Raw genomic sequence first — 22,306 nt, 5'->3', positions numbered from 1 at the left:
TTATACTTCGCTAACCTATGAACATACAATAGCCATAGTAAGACACTGACATATATATGCATCCCTGTCCTAAGAGAATATTTCAGACAAAAACATCCTTCACTCTCATTTTATTAAATTAAGCTCTTTAATCAGATTATTTTCTTCTTTGCATTTGACTTGTGGTTTGTTTGGGGTTTTTTAATCTTTACTTTTCCAAAATCAGTATCAGTCATTTACTACTAAAAAAACTTGGAATGCATCCACAATATTAGTGTTATGCTGTATTACGCTGATTTGGCAGTGTCAATCAATGGCAGTGTATAATCAATACAGAATCAACCTGCATATCTACTATTTACTAAAAAATTAAGACTCATTTAGTACTTTTTAGTCTCAGGTCATGGCCTATGTAAAGTAGTCTTAGTACGTATTACTAATTATATAAGAGTTATTGTAAGTAGAAAATAAAAAAGTAACAGAAATATTAAGCAGAAAATAAAACAAAAATAGACAAACTCTGCCACATTCAACAGAGATAGGCTGAGCTGTATACGATGCCTTAACTAGACTTATGCAGAACAACTATATGATGTATCAGGTAACATCATTATGTCCTCTGCTGTCATTTTAAATTCTGAGACAATGACTTTCCTGAGTTTCTTACTGTACCATGAAGATGTATTTGACAGTGACACAAATGAGCTACCCCTATAGGCAGGCTCACAGACAGGCAAATTTATAAATCACTTTATCTTTCAAACCTTCAAGCTGCGGACAATGATTTCAGAAAAGATATCAAAAATGGTTATCGTGACACCCGTTTCCACATGGAGTCATCTCACAAACCACAGAAAGTCTTTATCTTGAGGAAGACGACTCCTCCCTCTCCCTCCACTGAACGCAAGTAAATAAGCCCATCCCAGATGTGCATAACCACACTGTGCTTGAGGCGCTGCAGCGTATGGTTTGACCATGTGGAAGAGGTGTTGCTCTGAATGAGGAAATGCTGATGAGAGGGCGTACGGCCGAGGTCAGCCTCTGGCTCCAGCAGAAGTCAGTGTGGTGCTGGAGGGGCAGTCATATCCCAGAGCTCATTAGAAAACTTTGTCACTACTGTAATTTACATGTGGCTTCAATTTTTCCTGTGAAGCTATTCTTGTCACCAAGGAATATCATAATACTACTGAATTATTCCTATTCTAAGTCATCCAAGAAAATTGATTATATTGTGGCAGCTTCCTGGTGGCCAGTTATGCTAACTTGATGGTTTCTTCAAACCAATTTAGCAGCATAAATAGGTGGGAAGTGAGAGAAAAATAAGGTCTTAAGTGTGAAATGACAGCTCTATCACAGACAGTCACCTGCTAACATTAAAACCCCCCTATATTCTGTCATTTTGCTTGTTATTTCAAAGAGGAGAGAAACTGAATGATCACAGATACTTTGATAAGGAGCCATTTGAAATCCAGATAAAAGAACTCATTTCAAATGTATTTATAGACCCTCAAAAATTTCAATGGGGTATTCATGTTTAAGTAAGTACCCCAATGAACAAAAATTAAGCACTTCGGATACTTCGAGGGATTGCAATATTCCTTGCGTATGTAATGGCTGCAATGCTTTCATCTTGCCAGGCCTTCAGATTGAATTCTCCATGACTAGCAGGAGGATGTGCGTGATCAAGGACTCACAGTGATAAACCTGGACTCCTTGTCATCTTAGAAGGCAAGTTTAGCCTTACTCATAGATTGGCAACAGACTTGCACATTCTTTCATTAATTAATGTTCAATCCTGATATCATAATAATCGTATATATTTATGTACAATATATTTGCCCTATTGTGTTCTAAATAAAAACTCTCAAATATCATGGCTAAATTATACAGGAATTACTATGAAATAGCTTACCTAACCTGGTCTGTCTCTCATACCAACAGTTCAAGGAAACGTTCAAAAATCCAAAAGGGAACATCTTTGGGACCATTCACCTGCACAGAACTGATAGCTCTTTTCTGTTTTAACGTGTAAATGGAATTTTTGGTCTCACATTTATGAGACTTGGGATTTTTAGTTATATATGACATTTACAGAGTTTTCATCAACAGTAATGTGCATTTTTTATAAGCTCTGAACAGAACTGACAGAATATGAAATGACCTCCCAGCATCAACTACACAATCAGGGTTTTATGTTTTGGGAACACTGCTGATCTCTGTTGTGCAATTCTGGAGGTGAAAAGTCATTCAGTTATTTGTCATGCAGCAAATGACTAAAAGGCATGAGACGTATGAGGAGAAAGAAGATGTTAACTCTAATTTCAGTGAAGCATAAAAATAAAAGCTAAACTGATACTTTTTGAATATAATACAACCAAAGGTGAAAAGTACCTTCCAGCTAGAGTTGTAATGATTTGCTAAGCGTTGGAAGGTTCTTTTATTAATTTATATATTTTTATTCTCTGGAGTTTGTACAGAGTGCAAAGAAACATGGTGTTGAAGATACCTGACCAAGATGTGAGCGAATTGCTACAAGCTAGGTAGACATACCAGTTGTATCCTTAAAAAAAGCACAGAATAACCTCATCTCAGAGGCCTCAAAGAGGCCAGGGTTCAAGCAAAAAGCTGAAGCACTACAACATCTAGGTAATAAAGTTGGCTTTCTCAGCAGTAGTTTAGGGATCTCTTCACTACTACCTTTGTGGTTTGAGACTTGTCAATCTTGGTGATCACTCAGTGCTGGTTTTGATCATTGTGCAATAGACATAAATAAAATTCATACACCTAAAATCCAGCCTACGCTTAACTGGTTTGCTGCATCTGCAGCTTTATGAATTATCCCAAGATGTGATAAGTACCAAAGTCAGAATCAAATGGGTACTTTTTAAAAAGAAGCATGAGAATGTGGAAACATGTTCTGTAGTAATTTAGGTTTTTCACTTCTGTGGCATGCTTGTCAGGATGTTCAATTTCTGTCTCCAGTAAAACCACGTAAACATATGGAAAACTATTATCTTGACCTACATGGAAAAGCAAGAAGCACATGAATATATGTTTATTAGAATTATCATCTGAAAATGTGTCTCTGTGTTTCCCTCAAAATAGGTGCATTTGACACACTATTAAAAAAGGGACAACATAAACCCAATTTTGTTTCTAATTTTAAGAGCGTTTCTACTTTGTTACATAGACCCATCTAAGTAATTTATTATTTGAATCACCTACTAAAATGAGTATAGTTCTGACTGCCTCTTAAACTTGTAGCAAAGGTCCCTTTCAGGAAGAAGTTGAAAGTTCCTGCTCTGCTACATATTTTTTTACAATTATCTGAACTATGTCAAATATACGGTATACTTTTAGCAATGAAATTAACTGTGTTTGCAAACAGAGAAGTGTTTTGGTATATGGTGAAGCCTGTCCCTTTCTTTCTCCATTTCTCAGAACGGGTATTCTGTTTCATCACTTGCATACTCTACAGGTTTCACTTTTCAGCCCAATTTCATCTTAACTCTGAAGTAATAAAATTCTTAATAGTTTTAAAGAAGAATTAAAAGATGCACGTATCCTTTTATATTGAAGGCATTTAATTTTACTGTCAGCAATATACATGAGTTAACATTTTCCAAGAAGTCTTTGGTGACTATGTCTCTTTGCTGCCAGTGTTGCACAAGGAATTTTCCCAGTTGGACCCTGGCACACCTGACGCGGCCATTTTAGAACCATGTTACATGTAGAATACATGTGCTCTGTTATCCCTCAAAATACTTAAGAAAAAACCAAAATAAAACCATTTATAGGAAGCATGGAAAATCATCAAATAGACATGAACCTACATCTAAAACCTTTTTCTTCTTCTCCTTTATATTCCAGCTAGGTCTTCTCTTTGCAGAGGCTGCACACGCTGCACAGGGACCATTTGCATGAATGGAAACCATGCACATGAGTGAGGATTTGCAGGGTAAAACCGAAGTCTTACTATGAGTAAAAATGTTAATAAGGTAACATTAGTTACCAATTTGAGCTAAGAAGCTACAAAAGCCTTTTCTTAGCATTTGAACTCATTAAAATTCTCATCTTTTCAGCATTCATACTTATATCCTTCCAAATTGGACCTAAATTATAGCTAGGGTTACTAATAATCCTCTGCAAATATCTTTCATAGAGATCCACATAGGAAAAAAATAATTTGCCTTGTTTATTTTTAATAGAAAATGGAAAAACCATATATTCAAAATCAAAACAGTAACATTACGCAGAATTAAAAAAACCCCAAACATTAACTGAAACAAACAAAATAAAATCTCCTCTTTAAAACTGCTTTAGCTACCATGAATATATGTAGGATAAGCATTTAAATATTTTTTTCTATATTTAAAAAACCACAACTCCACCTAAAATTTTGTTTCTGTTGATCAAGAAATTACTTTGATATTGCAAAGACAGTTGAGAATTCACAATCAAACAAGAGTCTGCAAGAGTATGCGACCTTACCTTCACCTGCATACGCCAGAATGGAGCGGGCACGCATCTGCTTCCCTTCTGTGGTTTTGCCGGAGCAGGTGTGTGAGCAGGAGGACCATGCGGACCACATGCTGAGCACACAGTCCTTTGGGCACGGAGCTTCGCAGACAACCGGGATTGGGTAGATAGCATCTCTACACAGCTGTCTGTCAACCTCTTCTCCTGGGAAAGAAAAGGCCAGTAGCAGTCTATCATTTGTTAAATTAACTTAAAATGAGCAATGTAGTCCAGATGGGCACACAAATAAATTAGATTCTGTTCTTCTATATAAACAAGGTAAATAGATTTTTTATTAAAATGACTTGTCTCCTCTGCCTTGATTCTAGAAGAAGATGCTTAAACCTAGTTTAATTTGATATTCTGCTGAAGTGAATGCCAGCCTGGGTGGTCTTTAGGCTTTTATTTTGTTAATACATATTTGATTCCACAGAAAATCCTAATGTGAATAACAAGGTATGTAATACACTTATGGAAAACTGTATATATGGAAATACATGTACATTAATCACCAAGTCTTCATCCATGTTTGTGGGAGAAGGGGAAAAGTATCCTAACTTCCAGCTCAGCCAGTTTTACAACCCACAATTCATCCTCTGAATTGCAGCTATGCATCAAAATATGAAGAGCATTGCAGTAAGCTGCAGTCAGAGTGTCTTGTTTGGTTAGAAAGATCTTCATTTGCTAGCCAAGCCAGTAACGCATCAATTTTTGCATCATGGAAGTATAAAAAGATCTATGCATTTGTATTCTGTCACATCAATGCACACATTTCATTATAATAAAAAGATCCAGGCTGGTATAAATTGTTTAATGAAATACTAGCTAGTGTTTAAGTAGCAGGGCTGCTTTTATTTTCAGTAAGGAAATCATGGGAGCACTGTGTCTGAGATTTATCTGAACAGCATCCTAATCACAAAGTGGTTAGTTTTGTAAGGTGACATAAGATTTCCTGATCAAATCAGTTAATATCTATTAAGTGAGGAATGAACAAATGACCACATATTCAGAGGTCAATAAGTCTCACTGACAGTGACAAAAGTCTCAGGATAAATCTTTACTTTGGAGCAGATGATGGAAAAAATGAACAAAGGAGGGAGAGGTTTGGAGTGTCTGTTTTAGAGTTATAGCCTTGTTATCATACAAAACAATCCCAGAAAGTGCTTGCAATGGAAAGCACCAGGAACTGAGCAGTAGCCCAATATGTAATCCCAGTTACAAGGAACTGTGAAAAAGTTGCATCTAAGATCACACTGGACTTCTGAGGACCTGTTAATCTCATACAATCAAGAAAGAGCCAGTTTCATTCGTAAACATTAAACTTTTTTTTTTAAATTTTCTGAAAAGCATAACATTTTAAAAACATCCGAATGCCTTTTGTGTTAGATGATCCTTGCTGTACTAGGACATAAAACCTTCTGTTGAATTACGACTCATCTACTGAAACGTTATTGAAACATATGCGATCTCAATGGGACTGAACAGGAGTGCCTATAGCATTGCACTTTCTACAATCCATCACGTCAACCCTTTTGTTTTAGTAGCTAATATCAACAAAATAGTGTTTCATCAAGAGTTGCAATGAACATAAGCCTTCAATACAACAAAATATTTGTTAGAAATAATCATTAAATACTCTACAATTTAATGATAAAGACATCAGCCAGTGTTAATAAGCACCACCTGGATTCTGAAAAGCTAATTCAGTGAGCACTGTGAAAGCTGTAAATGAAGCCAAAGATCTATAAACACTGCTTTACCCAAGCCTCAAATTAGGCTTTTATTGCTTAATAGAATAATAATAAAATGAATCAAACACTAATCTAAACAAAAACTATATTTTTGTCATTCAAGGTTTACAGAGTCTTAAAACCTCTCAAATAAGAATCTCTGATAAACTGAGTTCCTGAAAATAGGAGGTTCTTTAGTGCTGGTGACATATCATGAGGCCCAGAATTAATGACCAAATTCTTTATAAAAAGAGGAAAACATGAGGGCCATCCATCCAATATTATATCCCTTTAACCAGTGTCAAATATATTATTCATACATAATCTTTAGGCACACCGGAACTGCAAACATCAATCTTCCTTGGCTCTGCAAACCAAGGGAAGCCCTGCAGCTCATGCTTTTAAAATAGCCTAAAGTAGTCATAATCATCTGCATTATAAAGACCTTAGAGATCAAGTCAGTCTCGATAGCCGTATGTTCCCATATTAAAAATACAAATTTGAGCCCTGCCAAAGGCTTCATGGAACTCCCATATCAAGTTGTGCTTCCCTCACTGGACTCAATCTTTGCATCCATTGTTCCTTCTCCTGTATCACAGGTCATTACATCCTGACACCAATGCAGGAGGGATTCTTGCTTGCTTCATCAGAATGGTACATGTTCAGGTTGAAGGACAAGACAGAGGAGCAGACTGCAAAATTCTCTTCCAAATAATAAAAAAAAAGCTAGAAAAGGGGTGAACCTTACTCTCAAATTTTTCCATCACCAGGTAAGACTCAATGAGATAAAGTGGTGGGACACTTTCACACCTTGCAAGAAATACTACTATTACAATAAAGTATGTCACAGTGTAAACATACAATACTATATTAACCTTATTTATCACCTGCCAACTAAGGTGGTGTTAACTTGAAACTCAAGCTAAATTTGGGGTCACAATGAGAAATTGTGTTAAATTAGTTTCAGTCTGAGTTTATTTTTCAAACAAAAAATTGCCTTCACTCTCTCCCAAAATGAAAGCCCTCTTATCCTTTGCTTTTACAGACAAACTGTTCTCAAAATATGTATCTTCCATATTAGCATTTAGTTTTTGTCAACTGTCCAATTCTCATCTGATGAATTCAACAGCATAGATATGCAGTTGGAAGGAATATTTTATAATGGGTACTTCTTATCTTCAGGGAGATATGTTATTTAGACTAAATTGTTTCTGACATTTCACTAATGATTTTATAAACAACTTGACCTTTGTTGCCTTCCTTTTTAAAGTGCATAGTGTAGTCAACTACCAGGAACCATTCAACAATGCACTGGGAACAATGCCAATGTAAAGACTAAAGCTACTTAGAAATAAGTCCCATTTGAAAAAGTTTGTCATGTGTAGTCTAATATTTTATTTTAACTCCATAGGTATACATTTACATTGCACAAGAACTGAAGACAGAACTCCAAAACCACAAGGCAAATGTCCCTGCCCTGAATTATTTATACTCTAAGCAATAGAATGAGCCAGCAATGTGCCTTTGCGGCCAAGAAGGCCAACAGTATCCTGGGGTGCATTGAGAAGAGTGTGGCCAGCAGATCGAGGGAGGTTCTCCTCCCCCTCTACTCTGCCCTGGTGAGACCACATCTGGAGTTCTGTGTCCAGTTCTGGGCTCCCCAGTTCAAGAAAGACAGGGAACTACTGGAGAGAGTGCAGCGGAGGGCTGCGAGGAACATTAGGGGACTGAAGCATCTCTCGTATGAGAAAAGGCTGAGAGAGGTGGGGCTGTTTAGCCTGGAGAAGAGAAGACTGAGAGGGGATCTCATCAATACTTACAAATATCTAAAGGGTTGGTGTCAAGACAACGAGGCCAGACTCTTCTCAGTGATGCCCAGTGAGAGGACAAGGGGCAACGGGCACAAACTGGAACACAGGAAGTTCCATCTGAACATGAGGAAAAACTTGTTTACTCTGAGGGTGACCAAGCACTGGCACAAGCTGCCCAGAGAGGTTGTGGAGTCTCCTTCTCTGGGGATATTCCAAACCCACCTGGATACCATCTTATGCAACCTGCTCTAGGTGATCCTGCTTTAGCAGGGGGGTTGAACTAGATGATCTCCAGAGGTCCCTTCCAACCCCTACTGCTCTGTGATAGTGTAACAAAAAGTAAAAACTGGAAAGATGAAAATAGAATATGACATTTCTGTTAAGAAAACTTTTCGCCATTTATCAGGTGATTTGTTCATTAAAATCTAGAATCTGGCAATAATCCATATTCAGAAACAATACCTATGCAGTTGAATGATATTTGGCTCTTATGCAACAGATGCACATTTTGGGCTAAATTATCCAAATTGCACTAGAGGGAGTGACTGCATGTAGAATTGCATGAGGCAAAGGAGGTTTTCTTTTTCAAGGATTTAAAATGTCAAAAACTGTTTAAAGCTTTGATAGGATTTTTACAGACTTGTATCATCAGTAAAGGATGCCAAGGAGATAGCCTTTCAAATCCACATTTCTTCCTTGAACTGTTAGGCTGGATCCAGGTAGACAATCAGCAAAGCGAGTCACTACATTAAAACCTCCTTGCGGCCTTCTTGTTGGAAAGGCCTACTAATATGTGTGCACACACCAGGGCCACTAGTGAACCACCAAACTATTTAATTGCTTCAAAACATATAAATAAACAAAAAAAAAAAGCCAAACCAACAAAACAAAAAACCCCAAAGCCCCTACTGAATAGTCAATTTTTTACAGACTAAGGAGAGGTAGCTTGTGAAGAGCATACAGGAGGAACTGGGTAATTGTTCATAAGTATCAGACTGTATTCATATCACCATTCTTTTTTATCACATTCAAAAAGCAGATATGCCATCTGTGAAAATTTGGTCTAGATGCTAAAGGTTGGGCTAGACCGCAGAAGACCTATGTTCTGTGTTTAATGTAGTTGAATCATGTCACTCTTTTGTGTTTTTGTTTGCTCATCTGTAAAATATGTCTGATATTTAAGTTTCTTGTAAAACGCTTTAAGATCTTTCCAATGGGAAGCATTCCCAGAGCTGGTATCACCAGAGACACAAGGAAACCCTCTTGCTTATTGTGCATCTTTTAATATGATTCATGCTTCAGTGCACAGTAAAAAATTGCTGTCAAATTCTGACCTGTAGTAAATGGAAAGGCAAGTGCTTAACAGAGGGCAAAATTTTTTAAAGCCTTAAAGTGAACAGTAAAATCACTGCAAGATTCAATGAGGCATAGAGAACAACTGGAAAAAAAATCAACATAAAATCAAAATGCTGCTGGGGTCCTATGCAATAAGGCAATGAACTTGGTCTCAGTCCTGTACCTGGAAATCAGCTATATTCTCTGAGAGGCTGAACTATCATCTGATATAAACTAAGTAAAAAACTAATAATAAAGTCACAATAAATGGGATCATATCAAGAGAGTGCTTTGAACATTAATATTGGACATTTTTTTAAAATGCCTGTACAATCAGTAAAGGACAGGAATATCACAGAGTAGTATAACTAATCATGCAGTTATATTTTAAAGTTCATAAAAGTATTAACGAAGCAACTGAGCCTAAATGCTAAAACTGCAGACTTCAGACTCTGTACTGCTTAGCTGAATGTATTCAAATTTACTGGTATATCTGCAACTCTAAGAAAGAAAAAGACTCAGTTATGCCAATATCTTCTTTTTGTAGCTCCTGGTAGCCACACATGATAGGTCTGCTTTTAAGTACAACAGACCACAGGAAACTACAGTGTATCATTCAAGTGTTTTTAATCCTGCACATTTAACATGATGATGTAAAAATACAAAAGGATGGAAAAGACTGACAGGTTAAAGCGCTGCATGACCTGGATGTACTGATTATACATACTAGGGTAATATACTCTGTTGTGTGTATGTGACTATATCAATTTTCTTGGCTGATGGTTTTCTTGGCTTTTCATCATTTTCTTGGCTGATGCCTCTCTTACCAGTTTTCTTGTCTTGACAGTAAAGCTGAAAAGGAGGCACACAATGTGTCATCCATTGGAAAACTGCAGGGCACCTGAAGTAACTTGGTAAGGCACTCTAGAGCTCAATTTTTAAAGTGCTCAGTGTTTGTTATTATTAAATTGCCTTCAATAACGCCTCTAAGCATGGAGGCTGCAGGAAAAAATGCAGTTAGTTCACACGATGTTAAAATCTGTGAGCTGTGCTGGTTCTCATTTACTGTTTTCTTCCTTCCCTGTGTAGAAAAATAATCAACAGCAAAGTATTGCACTGCCTCCTGTATGGGTTGTAAAGGTTGAAATGGTCAAGACTGGTCTTTATCTTGAATTTCCATGCATTTTCCCATAAGCATTCCTCCCACATAAAGATCAATACATGTCCTTATGCTGCCTCCCTCATCAGTCTTCAAACGTGTTGAACAACCTCCTCAGAGTGGCTGAGGAGCCAAAGCTGCTGTGTGGACTCTGCCCATCAAGAACAACATATGCCTATCTATATTCGAAACTCATAAAACCACATCTGTGGTATATGCTCAGTCCTGGTTTTCATATGGAACTAACCTTAACCACTCTCTGTATCCAAAGTTAGTAAAGCCTATGCTTCCCCACTAAAAAGGTTTGTACATGCTACAATTTTACATTTTTTGTACTATTCCTGTAGATATACAAAGATAGTTTGACTAGAAGAGGGGAAAATGCGCTTTTTTTTTTCAAGTGCCTAAATGTCTGTTGTATCTCAGGGCAGAAAATAAGCAAGAAAATATCAGTCTAAAATGTAATTGTCTCAAAGTTACAAGAACGTTACAACTAGACTGTAATAGTATAGAAAAAAGCATCGATGAGTATAACTGTTGTTATTCTGAAGAAAATACACACACACAAAAAGACTTCAAGGAAACCACTGAAATAAGAGAAAATATACAAACTTATCCAAATTTGAAGTTCTACACTAGGCTTTCATTAGTAGTAACTTTGCCTACACATTGTCCGATTAGTCTAATGCAAAATGGGTAATTCTTCACATTACAGAAAAGCTATTAAAATTATCGCAAAACCATTAATTTTTCAGATGCCAGGACACCATATACCTGCTGTGTTGGGTTTGCGTGGCAAGGTTTTGGTAGCAGGGGTGGCTTCTGTGAGAAGCTGCTAGAAGCTCCCCCTGTGTCTGATAGAGCCAATGCCAGCCGGCTCTAAGATGGGCCCGCCGCTGGCCAAGGCCAAGCCCATCAGCGCCTCTGTGATAACATATTTAAGAAGGGAAAAAAAAACAAGTTAGAGAGAGCTTTTGCAGCCGGAGAGAGGGGTGAGAAGATGTAAGAAACTCTGCAGACACCAAGGTCAGTGCAGAAGGAGGGGCAGGAGGCGCTCCAGGCGCCGGAGCAGAGATCCCCTTGCAGCCCGTGGTGAAGGCCATGGTGAAGCAGGCTGTCCCCCTGCAGCCCATGGAGGAAGGATGAGGGGGTGTAGAGATTCCACCTGCAGCCCGTGGAGGACCCCACGCCGGAGCAGGTGGAGGCACCTGAAGGAGGCTGTGGCCCGTGGGAAGCCCACGCTGGAGCAAGTTCCAGGCCGGACCGGTGGACCCGTGAAGAGGGGAGCCCATGCCAGGGCAGGTTTGCTGGCAGGACTTGTGACCCTGTGGGAGACCCCATGCTGGAGCAGTTTGGTCCTGAAGGTCTGCACCCCGTGGGAGGGACTCCATGCTGGAGCGGGGGAACGATGAGAGGAGTCCTCCCCCTGAGGATGAAGAAGCGGCAGAAACAATGCGTGATGAACTGACCGTAACCCCCATTCCCTGTCCCCCTGTGCCGCTGAGGGGGGCAGAGGTTGAAGCTGGGAGTGAAGTTGAGCCCGGGAAGATGGGAGGGGTGGGGGGAGGTGTTTTAAGAGTTGATTTTATTTCTCATTCCTCTACTCTGTTTTGCTTGGTAATAAATTAGATGAATTCCCTCTCTAAGTTCAGTCTGTTTTGCTCGTGACGATAATTAGTGAGTGATCTCTCCCTGCCCTTATCTCAACCTACAAGCATTTCGTTATGCCTTTTCTCCCCTGTTTAGTGAATGAGAGGAGTGACAGAGCGGCTCTGGTGGGCACCTGGCCTTCAGCCAGGGTCAACCCACCACACCTGCTAATAAGCAGATAGTAATCAATTACCAGAATAAACTAACAGTATCATTTTAATTTCTAATACTGTTGCTTTCCTTTCAAACCACTATGCAATTAACAGTCCCCAAAGTTCACCACAAAAGGAAAAATCCTACCTGCCTAGTATGAACCATCACAGCAAATTAACTTTTCCTTCCAAACCATGGTGCTGCAGCAGTAGTGTGGACTTTTCTTTTTTCATTGATCAGAAGAAGTAGAGAACTATGTTCTGAACTATGTAGAGGAAAAAACGGAGGCCCATAATATTTTCATTCAACTTCTGCCTTTTTGCAAAATCAGGCACTTTCTATCTGTCTTCCTCAAACCTCCACATCTTACTTCAACTTTATCAGAATTGCTGATTGGAAATTCAGTCTCATACCATGACTGAATTGTTTTTTGGCAATTATTTTTGTTTGGGGTTTTGGTTTTTTTTTTCTTATACAAGAACAACTCTCTGAGGAAAGCTGTCTTTCTCATAGCACATGTCTCTAATTAAAACGCATACACAACTGTGAAAGACTGACCCAGATTTTTCAGGAGGGAGAATTTAGAAGTTAATCTCTGAAAACCTAATCGAATAAGCCATGGTAAGGGCAAACAATAATATTTACATGCAATTCATCATTTCTTGTTTAGCCCAACAATCTTAAGAGTATTTGGAGGAAAAAAAGGAGCACAAGCAACAGTATCTGACTGACAGACCAATTTTTGCTCTTGAATCAGTTGAATACTCATATATAACACATACTCTGATAGACATGAGGCAACTTTAAATGTTTTATTAATCCCAGCAGATTTCATCACATCTTGACAGTGTTTATTCATATCTGCTCCAAAGATAAAGGCTGTCAAACCGTAAGCTTTAATGTTAGTAAAACAGCAGTGTCCTTGAAAACAGAAGCAACACTGTTACCTTGTACATAATTATTTTCTGTTCTAGTTCCTGAATGACCAGCTGTCAGAAAATCGCTGCATGAGATAGGTTGAAAAATTTTCTACATTTTTAATATTTTTAACCTCTCTAATTATTGAACATAAAGCAATATTAATGTATAATTTATATTCCCAGTATAATCTACTTCATTGGCTCCAAAGCTTTTAATGAAATGATGGTGTCTACTTCCCTTGTATTATTCTTATCAAAGGAAGTTTCTGTGTTCATTTCTATTGCTTAGGTGTCTAGCTGGTAGCTCCAAGTGTTAAATCAGTTGCTAATTCCCTAATCACATGCCTTTCTCTCAATTGCTTTTGCTAAGTAACATTTGCATTTAATTATGTCTTAATTAGTTGATGGTTAATATTTGTGAAGTCATTTTCTTCTAAGAAGCCTAAGTAGAAATGGCACTGATTTCAATGAAGACAAATAGACTAGTTTCTCACATCTGTTCATTATGCAAAAATGAAAGAAAGTTGGTCTAATAGTTTAATGATATGAAAACACTGTAGGATTGTAAACTGTTTGATTTGGTGATTTGTGTATGAAAACTTACTGTTGTTTTGGATTCAATGTAGAATTTGAAGCAGTATCACTCTGTCTATTCCTTACTAAAGGAAAAATTATGATAATTTGTCCCCTTATTCAAAAAAACATCATGAATCTCATAAAAATGGATGTAATTTTTTTTTTTTTAAAGAGAAACTTGCTACCACAAGCATGTACACCTTCATCTTATTCACAAGTTTACCATGACTGCACACACAAAACCAGTGACATATAGAAAAGGCTACTGACTACTTCCCCCTTCACTATGCAAATACTGAAAGGTATGATGGGGTTTTGGCTTTTTTTTTTAAGCAAACATTTGCAACGAAAAATGCATTATGATGGCAGGAACAAATACTGCACAAAAGGAAAATGGACCTTAGAAACTCACCATATTCAGTGTTTCTCAAATCAAAGATAATAGCATGTCAACACACTTAAGAAAACATGATGACCTTTTTAAGATTTTCTGTTCCTTAACGAGATGAAACAGCACACTTTACAAGCATTAACTTCTTGTTGATGACTACGTGCAATTTTCTCATGTATTCACATTATGGGAAAAGAAATTTTGATGAGTGTGAAGACAGTGGCTTCCAGAACTCACACATTCATGCAGAAATCTAATCCCGGACGTAGTACCTGAGAGCTTCTACTCCTTCTCTGTAATCAAACCAGTAAATGCTACTACTACACCTCAGCTACAGCTTAAAGAGTAGCATATGTTTGCTAACCTTCCCCACAAAACAGTGTATTAGCAGCTACGTAGAAAGAACGCTGAGGCAGGTAGCCCCCTGCAAGTGGTTGATAGGAAAGCTAAAAGAGGTGAAAGACATTCTGCTACAGGGATAAGACAGTTCTGGTTCCAAAACGTCTTCCCTGTCCTTAAGCTCATCCAAAGTTTCAGTCACGCAAATTTCAAGAAAAGTGACTGCTAAGAAATCCAGTTCGGTATTCCTTAATGCATCAGGTAAAGGTAAGGCTTTGCATCACAGACAAAACAGTTACAAGAATTATCAAACCCAAAATAACCCTCCTTACTTTGAAATAATGACAGCAATAAAGGGACAGGTCTGAAACAAATATGAAGAAGATATTTTAAAGACATGTATTTCTTTCTAAAATTGTTTCAGATAGGAAACATCTTTGTATGTTCTTTGGGTGTAACTGGTTAAAAATAGTGAACTTACACCTTCAGATATGATATTAATGCTTCTAGTAACCCCATTTTCATGTCTAGTAATAGAAGAACATATGTAGCTCCATTTATATTAGAGTCATCTATCAGGATTACACTCATGTAGATACACTCTAAATTTGACAGAGGGAAATAAAAACAGGGAAAGGAATAGTATTTCTTTATCCTTTTTTTTTAAAGTAAAATGCAGTGTCATCTGTCACATATGTATGAAGGCCAGATTAAACAACAGTATGAAAAAATAATATGTCATCACTATGTTAACTCAGAAATATACAGTAGTCCATAGTATTTGGCTGGGAAAAAACCCCAAACTTACCTTTTTCCAATAAAATGCAAACTTCTTATTTATGCTTGAAGTCTTTACTCAATGAGAATGAGAAAACTGGAAGAACCTCTTCTGCTCTCTTTGTCATCTTAACAAGAACATTTTGTGGTATCCACTTTCAAACTTTACCTATTCCTTTATCCTGTCTCTTACTTTTCACTATTCTTGGCTAGATTTACTCAGGTTAAAAAATGAAATTACATATATTTCATTCAGAAAATACGGAAGAAGGTTTCCAATTCTCCCTGTACTTATTTACATAATTTTGTAAGCGGTAGTGGTGATGGCAGGCACAGTATCAGTTCCCCAAGAATACACTTGGCTACCTGTGAAGCTCCCAATTAAAAAAACCAACCAACCAGCCAAAGTCATACATGAGGTCAGTTCCTTCACTATACACACAGAGGAACAGTGAGGGTGTCTTACAGCACTAACTATGGCTTAAAAGGTAACACAGCCTTTTTGTCTCTGACACACTAGAAGTTACTGAGTGCATATTTTGTATTACGCATCAAAGACTAATGGAAAGCTTTTCTTGCAGATGATACCTGCTTTGAATTTTCACTACTTCTGACACCACTGAACATCCACCAGCACAAAAGAGGCTATGTCTGAACTATTAGTGATAATGTGAGTATCACTGGAAAAGACTGATCTAAGTAGGAATACTGAAGAATTAATCCAAATTAATTAAAATTAGACTTTGAAGGAGATTAGTTAAACTGTATTAACATTTTGTATAGCTATCCTTATTCAGAATGAAAGAGAAAGTTCTTAACAAATAGAATTAAGGCCACCTTAATTCTGAATAAGAGGATTCATATATACATTTAATTTAGTTTAACTAATATTATTTTTGCAGTTAATTTGGATCAACTTTCCTAAGTGTATCCAAGCTGACAAGACAAAGTAAACAAAAACTGAAGCATGATATACCTTTAGCCAAAAATCTGCTGTACTTTATGCGATAGTAGACTTGTACCACAGGAGTAATAGTCCAATATTTCTAATAAAGAGCCCAGCAGAGCACCTACGCATTGCCTAACAACAGGAGTAAGATTTTCCTGCTGCCTGACAGGTAGTTGAAGCTTTTTCATGGTTCATTTGCTAATTTAGTCTTACTGAGAATGATAAGGAACAGAGAATACAAGTGTATTGATCATAACCAAGCACGGTTGCCTTCTAGTGTCAAATAACCCAATCGAACATCATCTTGATATGAAAGAAAAAGTAAGTTTGATGACAGGCTATGGTCCCATTGAGAATACAATCAATATTAGTCATGGAACCAAGTGGGATCAATATGTCAGACCCATAGGCCATTTTAAGCAGAATAGAGAAAGGAGGGGAAAAGTGCTGACAGAGCTATAAGGAAACAAGAAGACACAGTACGGATCTGGAGGATGAGATCACTTGAAAATTCACAGTGTATTTCTAAGAACACTTGGAAAAAGAACCTACTGATCTTAAAAAGATATAGCAGATCCCAGGACCAACTGGACATTCTCATAAAATTTTCCCACTCGAGCCACCATTTATACAGAGACAAAAAGTATGACTTCAAAAATAAAATAAAAAATACTTTCTCCAGTTGTTTGTAAAATGTTAAACTCTATTGTGTTTAACAGTGAAAAAAATTCCGTTGACAGACTTCAGAAATATTTGTAGTGTAATTTTGAACATTGGTAATAGTGGGATTTTAAGTACGTGGTTTTGAAAATGCAACGTGTATCTATTTTAGCATTGCACTATGTCTTTTTGTTGTAGAAAACATGAAGTTCTATTAATCACTGGGAATTATATTACTATTCTTCCACTACTGGATTTCTCATCAGATATGGACCATAAAATACTTTTAAAAGACTTCAAAAAGGGTTAACGGCTATTTTATTGTAACTATTATTTTAGACATTTCCCCCTCCCTTCCAATAAAGAAAAAATTAAGTGGAGAACAACTCCGGGAAGGGCAATGCAATGTCAGCGATTTCAAAAAAGTTCAATTAGAAATGATAATTCTGATGTGTTGATCTGAACTAGATTAACATTCAGGGATATGAGTGAGGAATAGAAGCATAAAAAGGAAATAATAGGCAAGACTAGAAAAACAGTAGCATGAAAACAATGTGTCAGCTCCACTAACGGCAGTAAAATCACAGTGCTCACCGCAGTCAATCTTTACAACAATTCCCTACACTGAGGTACTAATCTGCATATTTTACACAGCTACCTTAAATGGCCTGGTTTTCAAGAAACACTAAATATCCGTAACTTTCATGAATGTCAGGCTTCTAATTTTCTGCATAAATATGAATTTTGGAGGATAACTTTATAAATTTAAGCGCAGAACTTCACAAAGTTACATCATAAATTGATTCATAAATACTCCAGCATTGTAGTTCCATCACCAAGTATTCTCCTAGAATTTGTCCACCAACTTTTTAATGTTATTCCTCTCCCTAGTGCAAGAGCATAACCCGCAGCTGAAGAGAATGACTAATGGCATGCAGCTGCCAGAATATTAGATGAATTCTTCAATTTGTCAATTATCTAATGTTTCTCTACTATAAAGTGAATTTGCAGCAAGTTTACAACTATACATTCATAAATATCTGTGATACCTCTTGCTACACAAATATGCCTGTAACTCAAAAGGGGTTTTAAGAGAATAAGAAAAATTATTTTTTAGAGTAAAAGATGATTGCAAACATTTTCTTTGCATTATTCATCCAGCTGCAGCTAGTAAAGAGTTGTCACTCTATATGTAATCTGACAGCTCAATTCAATCACAGTTAAAACACAGGACCCAAGAGGTGTAAAAGAGATCACTGCCACTGTCATGTTTACACATTTCTGAGAAACAGTTTTATAATTAATTTCATGGATGCTTCTGTCCATGTCCTACTACTGGCAGATAAAATGCAGTCTTTGGAGAACATCATTTTATCTATCTTGCAATGAATATCTTCTCATCATTACAAGTGGAGGGCACAGCATGCCTTTAGGGAGCTCAGACTGTGAATTAATCTTGCCTTTTGGAAACATTTTCATAACTGATTCCTCTCTAGAAGACTAAAACCAACCCATTCTTTTGACTTTTCCTTTTTCCTGGCTTCTGAGTATATGGATTCAGAGAAAGAGTTCTCAGCAAAGCAACCAGAGGTAAATAACACTGCATCTTATAAACCTATGCTAAATTAAGGAAATACAATAACGTTGTCACACAACAAAACCAAAAGTAGCAGGAACACTTCTGCAAGTATAGGGACATTATAACTTTTCTACTTTGTTAGTAAGTTATACAAGCTAACATCCTAAAGCAACCGAAATCTGACAGATTTTGCTGCAGATTTGCACCTACTCAGAGGAATGAGCTATATCCTGGAAATAAGGCTCCCTTCCCCTACTAGGACATCACTGGTTTTCTAGAAGCCTCCCACAAGATTTAAGAAGCTTCTAGCTAGCATTATTCTTCTTTTTCCTCTCTCTCTCAAAAAAAAAAAAAAAAAAGAAGAAACCAAACATATTTTCTGCAGTTTCTACTTAATGTCTTTTCTCTGGAAAACACTAATGCAGTAATTTGCTATTTATAAAATAATATCAGTACCAATAAAGGATGTCTCAAATCAGTAACATTAAAACCAAACATCTGATAATTCCTAGGGCAAGATTTACATAGCTAATCCATAAATTACCCCCAAAATTATGTCAAGAAACCAAATAGCAGTAAATGCTAGAATTAAAGTTGCCTTTGTATAATGCAGTTTTTTAAACTGCGTAATCACATGCTTTTTATTTTTCCACTGGGTTCCCTCCTCCTTCAGTTCACAGATTAGAAATTCTTTAATGAGTAGCTATTTGGTATTTTTAGGTTTATGCTCTTTGTTCAAGGCATGAGCCTATGTTTTATTTACTACACATTAATTAAAAGTGTTATTAAAACAGAATTGGTAATTTTTCTAAAATCTTTCTGTCATGGCTATCAGACACCCACTAATACATTTATTTTCAGAACACTCAAGATGTGACAGGTCAGTATTATTTATATTTTGCTGATGCTGAACAAAAGCAGAGCAAAATTAAACCCTGAACGAGACAACTAAGGCTAGTTGTCTCAAAGACAAAGCATTCATTACTACAAAATGCCCACTTAATCCCCAAAGGAGATATATTCGTTTCACAAATGAGTAGCAGGTTCTGTGGGGAAAATGTCATGTAGGCACTATTAAATAATTAAAGACTTCCACCTGACACATTCGCATAAGGACCTGACAAACAACCTTAATTTCCCAATGTTTGAGGGTTTTGCTTTGCAATCTAAAATACTTAATTTTGACATAATATTTCTTTCCAACTTTCTAGTTTAAAACAGAAGCCAAATGAAAAATAGTACTTCTGGCGTGGGTATTACACTGACTCTGGACACTTACTGCTCTGCCAGATGACCCCACAGGACAAAAGCAGGAGCAGACTATAATGTGCTGCATTACAACTCTAGAAGTGACAAATTTCCTTCTCTCTTCCCCTTCTCTGGCTTCTTATCCAGCCTTATTTTCTCCAGGTACTACTCCCAGTTTGTCACCTCGCTGTCCCTTTCACCCATCTCTGCCAAGTTCTCTCCAGCTGCTTGTCAAATCCTCCCTTGGGCTGATCGTCACAAGACCGAATCCCTCCCCAAAAACATTCCTAATCCCTGCCACGTAGAGACATTTTATAACTTCCTTTGAGTTCCTTACTTGCTCTCAGAAAAGAGTCCTGGAGGAAAGCAGGGTCAAATCCTACCTTTCCCCAGCTCTTAAACTCATTGTTTGGTCAGTACCAGCTTCTCACTCTTATCTTCCATCCCCCTTTTCACCAAATCCCAGGTACAAATCTATTTCTTTCCCTCTGCAATGGGTCTGTGACTCTCTGTACTTGAAACCCTGCCAACTACTTGCACCCTAAAAATTGGAACAGATCACTGGAAACACTGGAAATACTGGGATCCTCAGTTGTTTGCTCTGATTTGGCATAATCATTGTGGCCGAGTATGTTTTATTCTTAGTTCGAAGTTTTCCTAAGTATTCAGTGGAGATGGTGCTTGTGCAGTGCATGGGAATTACAAGAACTGCAAAATGACACAGATTATCTGAAGGCTCTTTAAGTTGCCACTGGAACACTTATCTTGTGAAATCAAATATTTCTTGGCAGATAAGAGTTGTTTTACATTAATCAGTACTCAAAACAAATTACGATCTGAAAGAAAGGTCAGACAACGAGCCACATAAGGCTGGAAGTACTGAGAATAAAATTCCTATTTATTCTGGCTCAACGTGACTGGCCAATGAAGATGTTTTAATCGTCATCATTTATCAACACACTAGTTTCGCAGCTTTGAAATTTGATGACATCTATTAAGAAAATTTACCATTAGCATGCAGGTTCTCAGAAAATACAAATAGGCCTCTGCAGCCTTTTTCTCTCAGATGGAAAATTGACTCCAATCAAATCTAATGAGAGGATACTGTCTTAGAACATTTTATCATAAAGATTAATGATTAGTACTGTGTAATACAATCTTCCAAGAAAGTGGTATTTAATTTATAACTATGTAACATTATTATTATTATATATAACATTATTAAATGTAATATTATCTCTTCTGATTATGTTTTGTAAAAATATTTAAAGTATTTTCTGAGTCTGTTCTAGGGAGTTAAAACATGACACACAAATCCAAACCCAAAGAAGTTCAATACCACGTTTATAAATCAAGTTTTATAACCATCTGTAAGTCCATAAACACCTTTATTTCTTGTTTCATAACAGCATAATTTGAAGTAACAAATGGAAAGATTGTAAAGCATTAAACTGACCTTCCTAAAAAACCAGGTGTTTTGAAATGTATCTACAGTTATCCCTCTCTGTATTCTTACTATGAGGAAGCTTGGAGTCTAATCAGGATTGGGTTCCTGCTTTGCAGGCTGCTATGTAAATCAAAATATATTCATCGAAATCCCCTCCTCCTAATTCACCTACTGCTATTACAAGCAGTTCTTGCACTATCTTACTTTTCTATCTTGTTGTGCCATCAAAAACAAAAGCAGGTGACTAAGAGCATGCATTGTATGAAACACGTAACTGCACTCTCTGTGGTATATTTCCAAAATATCTGTGCTTCCCGCTATGGCAACTTCTACTTGTAGACGTCAAATAAATTTTAAGTACTCCATTACACCTTCTCTGAAAAGATGTTATAGTACATTATAAGAAAACATGCCAAAACCCAGCAAACTCATCTGAGTAGACAGTCAAATTATGATCTATGACTCAAGAAAAAAGATTTTGGTAATTAAGTTGGCCCACCTATTTTTAACTTAATTATATTCTCTATGAACATTAATGTCTCTGCAGGCATTGTCCATACCAAGCACAACTCTGACTTCAAAAATATATGATAACTTGGAAATAAGGGTCTGTTGCACTGTCATAAGTGATAATTGCTTATTGCACTACGCAGATGAAACTCTGGGTTTGTTTTACTTATGCCTTTAATTGAAATCATTGCATCACATTCCAGGCCAACTATTAAAGAAATTGACAAAGCAAGTGATGTATTTAAGTCATCCCATATAATGAAATCATTTCATGTTATACAAACACTAAAAGCATCCACTCTTATATGGAACTTAATAGGGATATGTCCACTTTCCTAATGTCAAGATGAGAGACGAAAAGGAATTGGTATGACACATTGAATGTGACCTTGTATTGACAGAAGAATTATCAGTTATCAAACTTCCTGAGAACTGAAATGGGATAGTTTAAGCAGTAGTGTGCACTATTTTTTCTTATAGTCCTTTATACTAAATAAAGCAAATCTTGTTAAAAAGAAATGCCTTAAAAATCCAATGCTCTGAAACATAATGGCCCGAGAGTATCAATTTCAAGG

General features: G+C 36.9%; 1 protein-coding gene across 1 annotated transcript in view; it reads right to left on the bottom strand.

Moving 5' to 3' along the window:
• The window catches only part of THSD7A (thrombospondin type 1 domain containing 7A), a 293,162-nt gene that overhangs the window by 73,447 nt on the left and 197,409 nt on the right, over positions 1-22,306 (bottom strand). Inside the window, exon 9 of the mRNA XM_054817889.1 lies at positions 4,471-4,662. Within this exon, the coding sequence (XP_054673864.1) occupies positions 4,471-4,662 (192 nt within the window). The remainder of the gene's footprint in view (positions 1-4,470; positions 4,663-22,306) is intronic.

This window comes from Grus americana, chromosome 2, assembly GCF_028858705.1.
Source record: "Grus americana isolate bGruAme1 chromosome 2, bGruAme1.mat, whole genome shotgun sequence".
NCBI classification, from domain to species: Eukaryota; Metazoa; Chordata; class Aves; order Gruiformes; family Gruidae; genus Grus; species Grus americana.
This window is presented reverse-complemented; position numbering and strand designations above follow the sequence as displayed.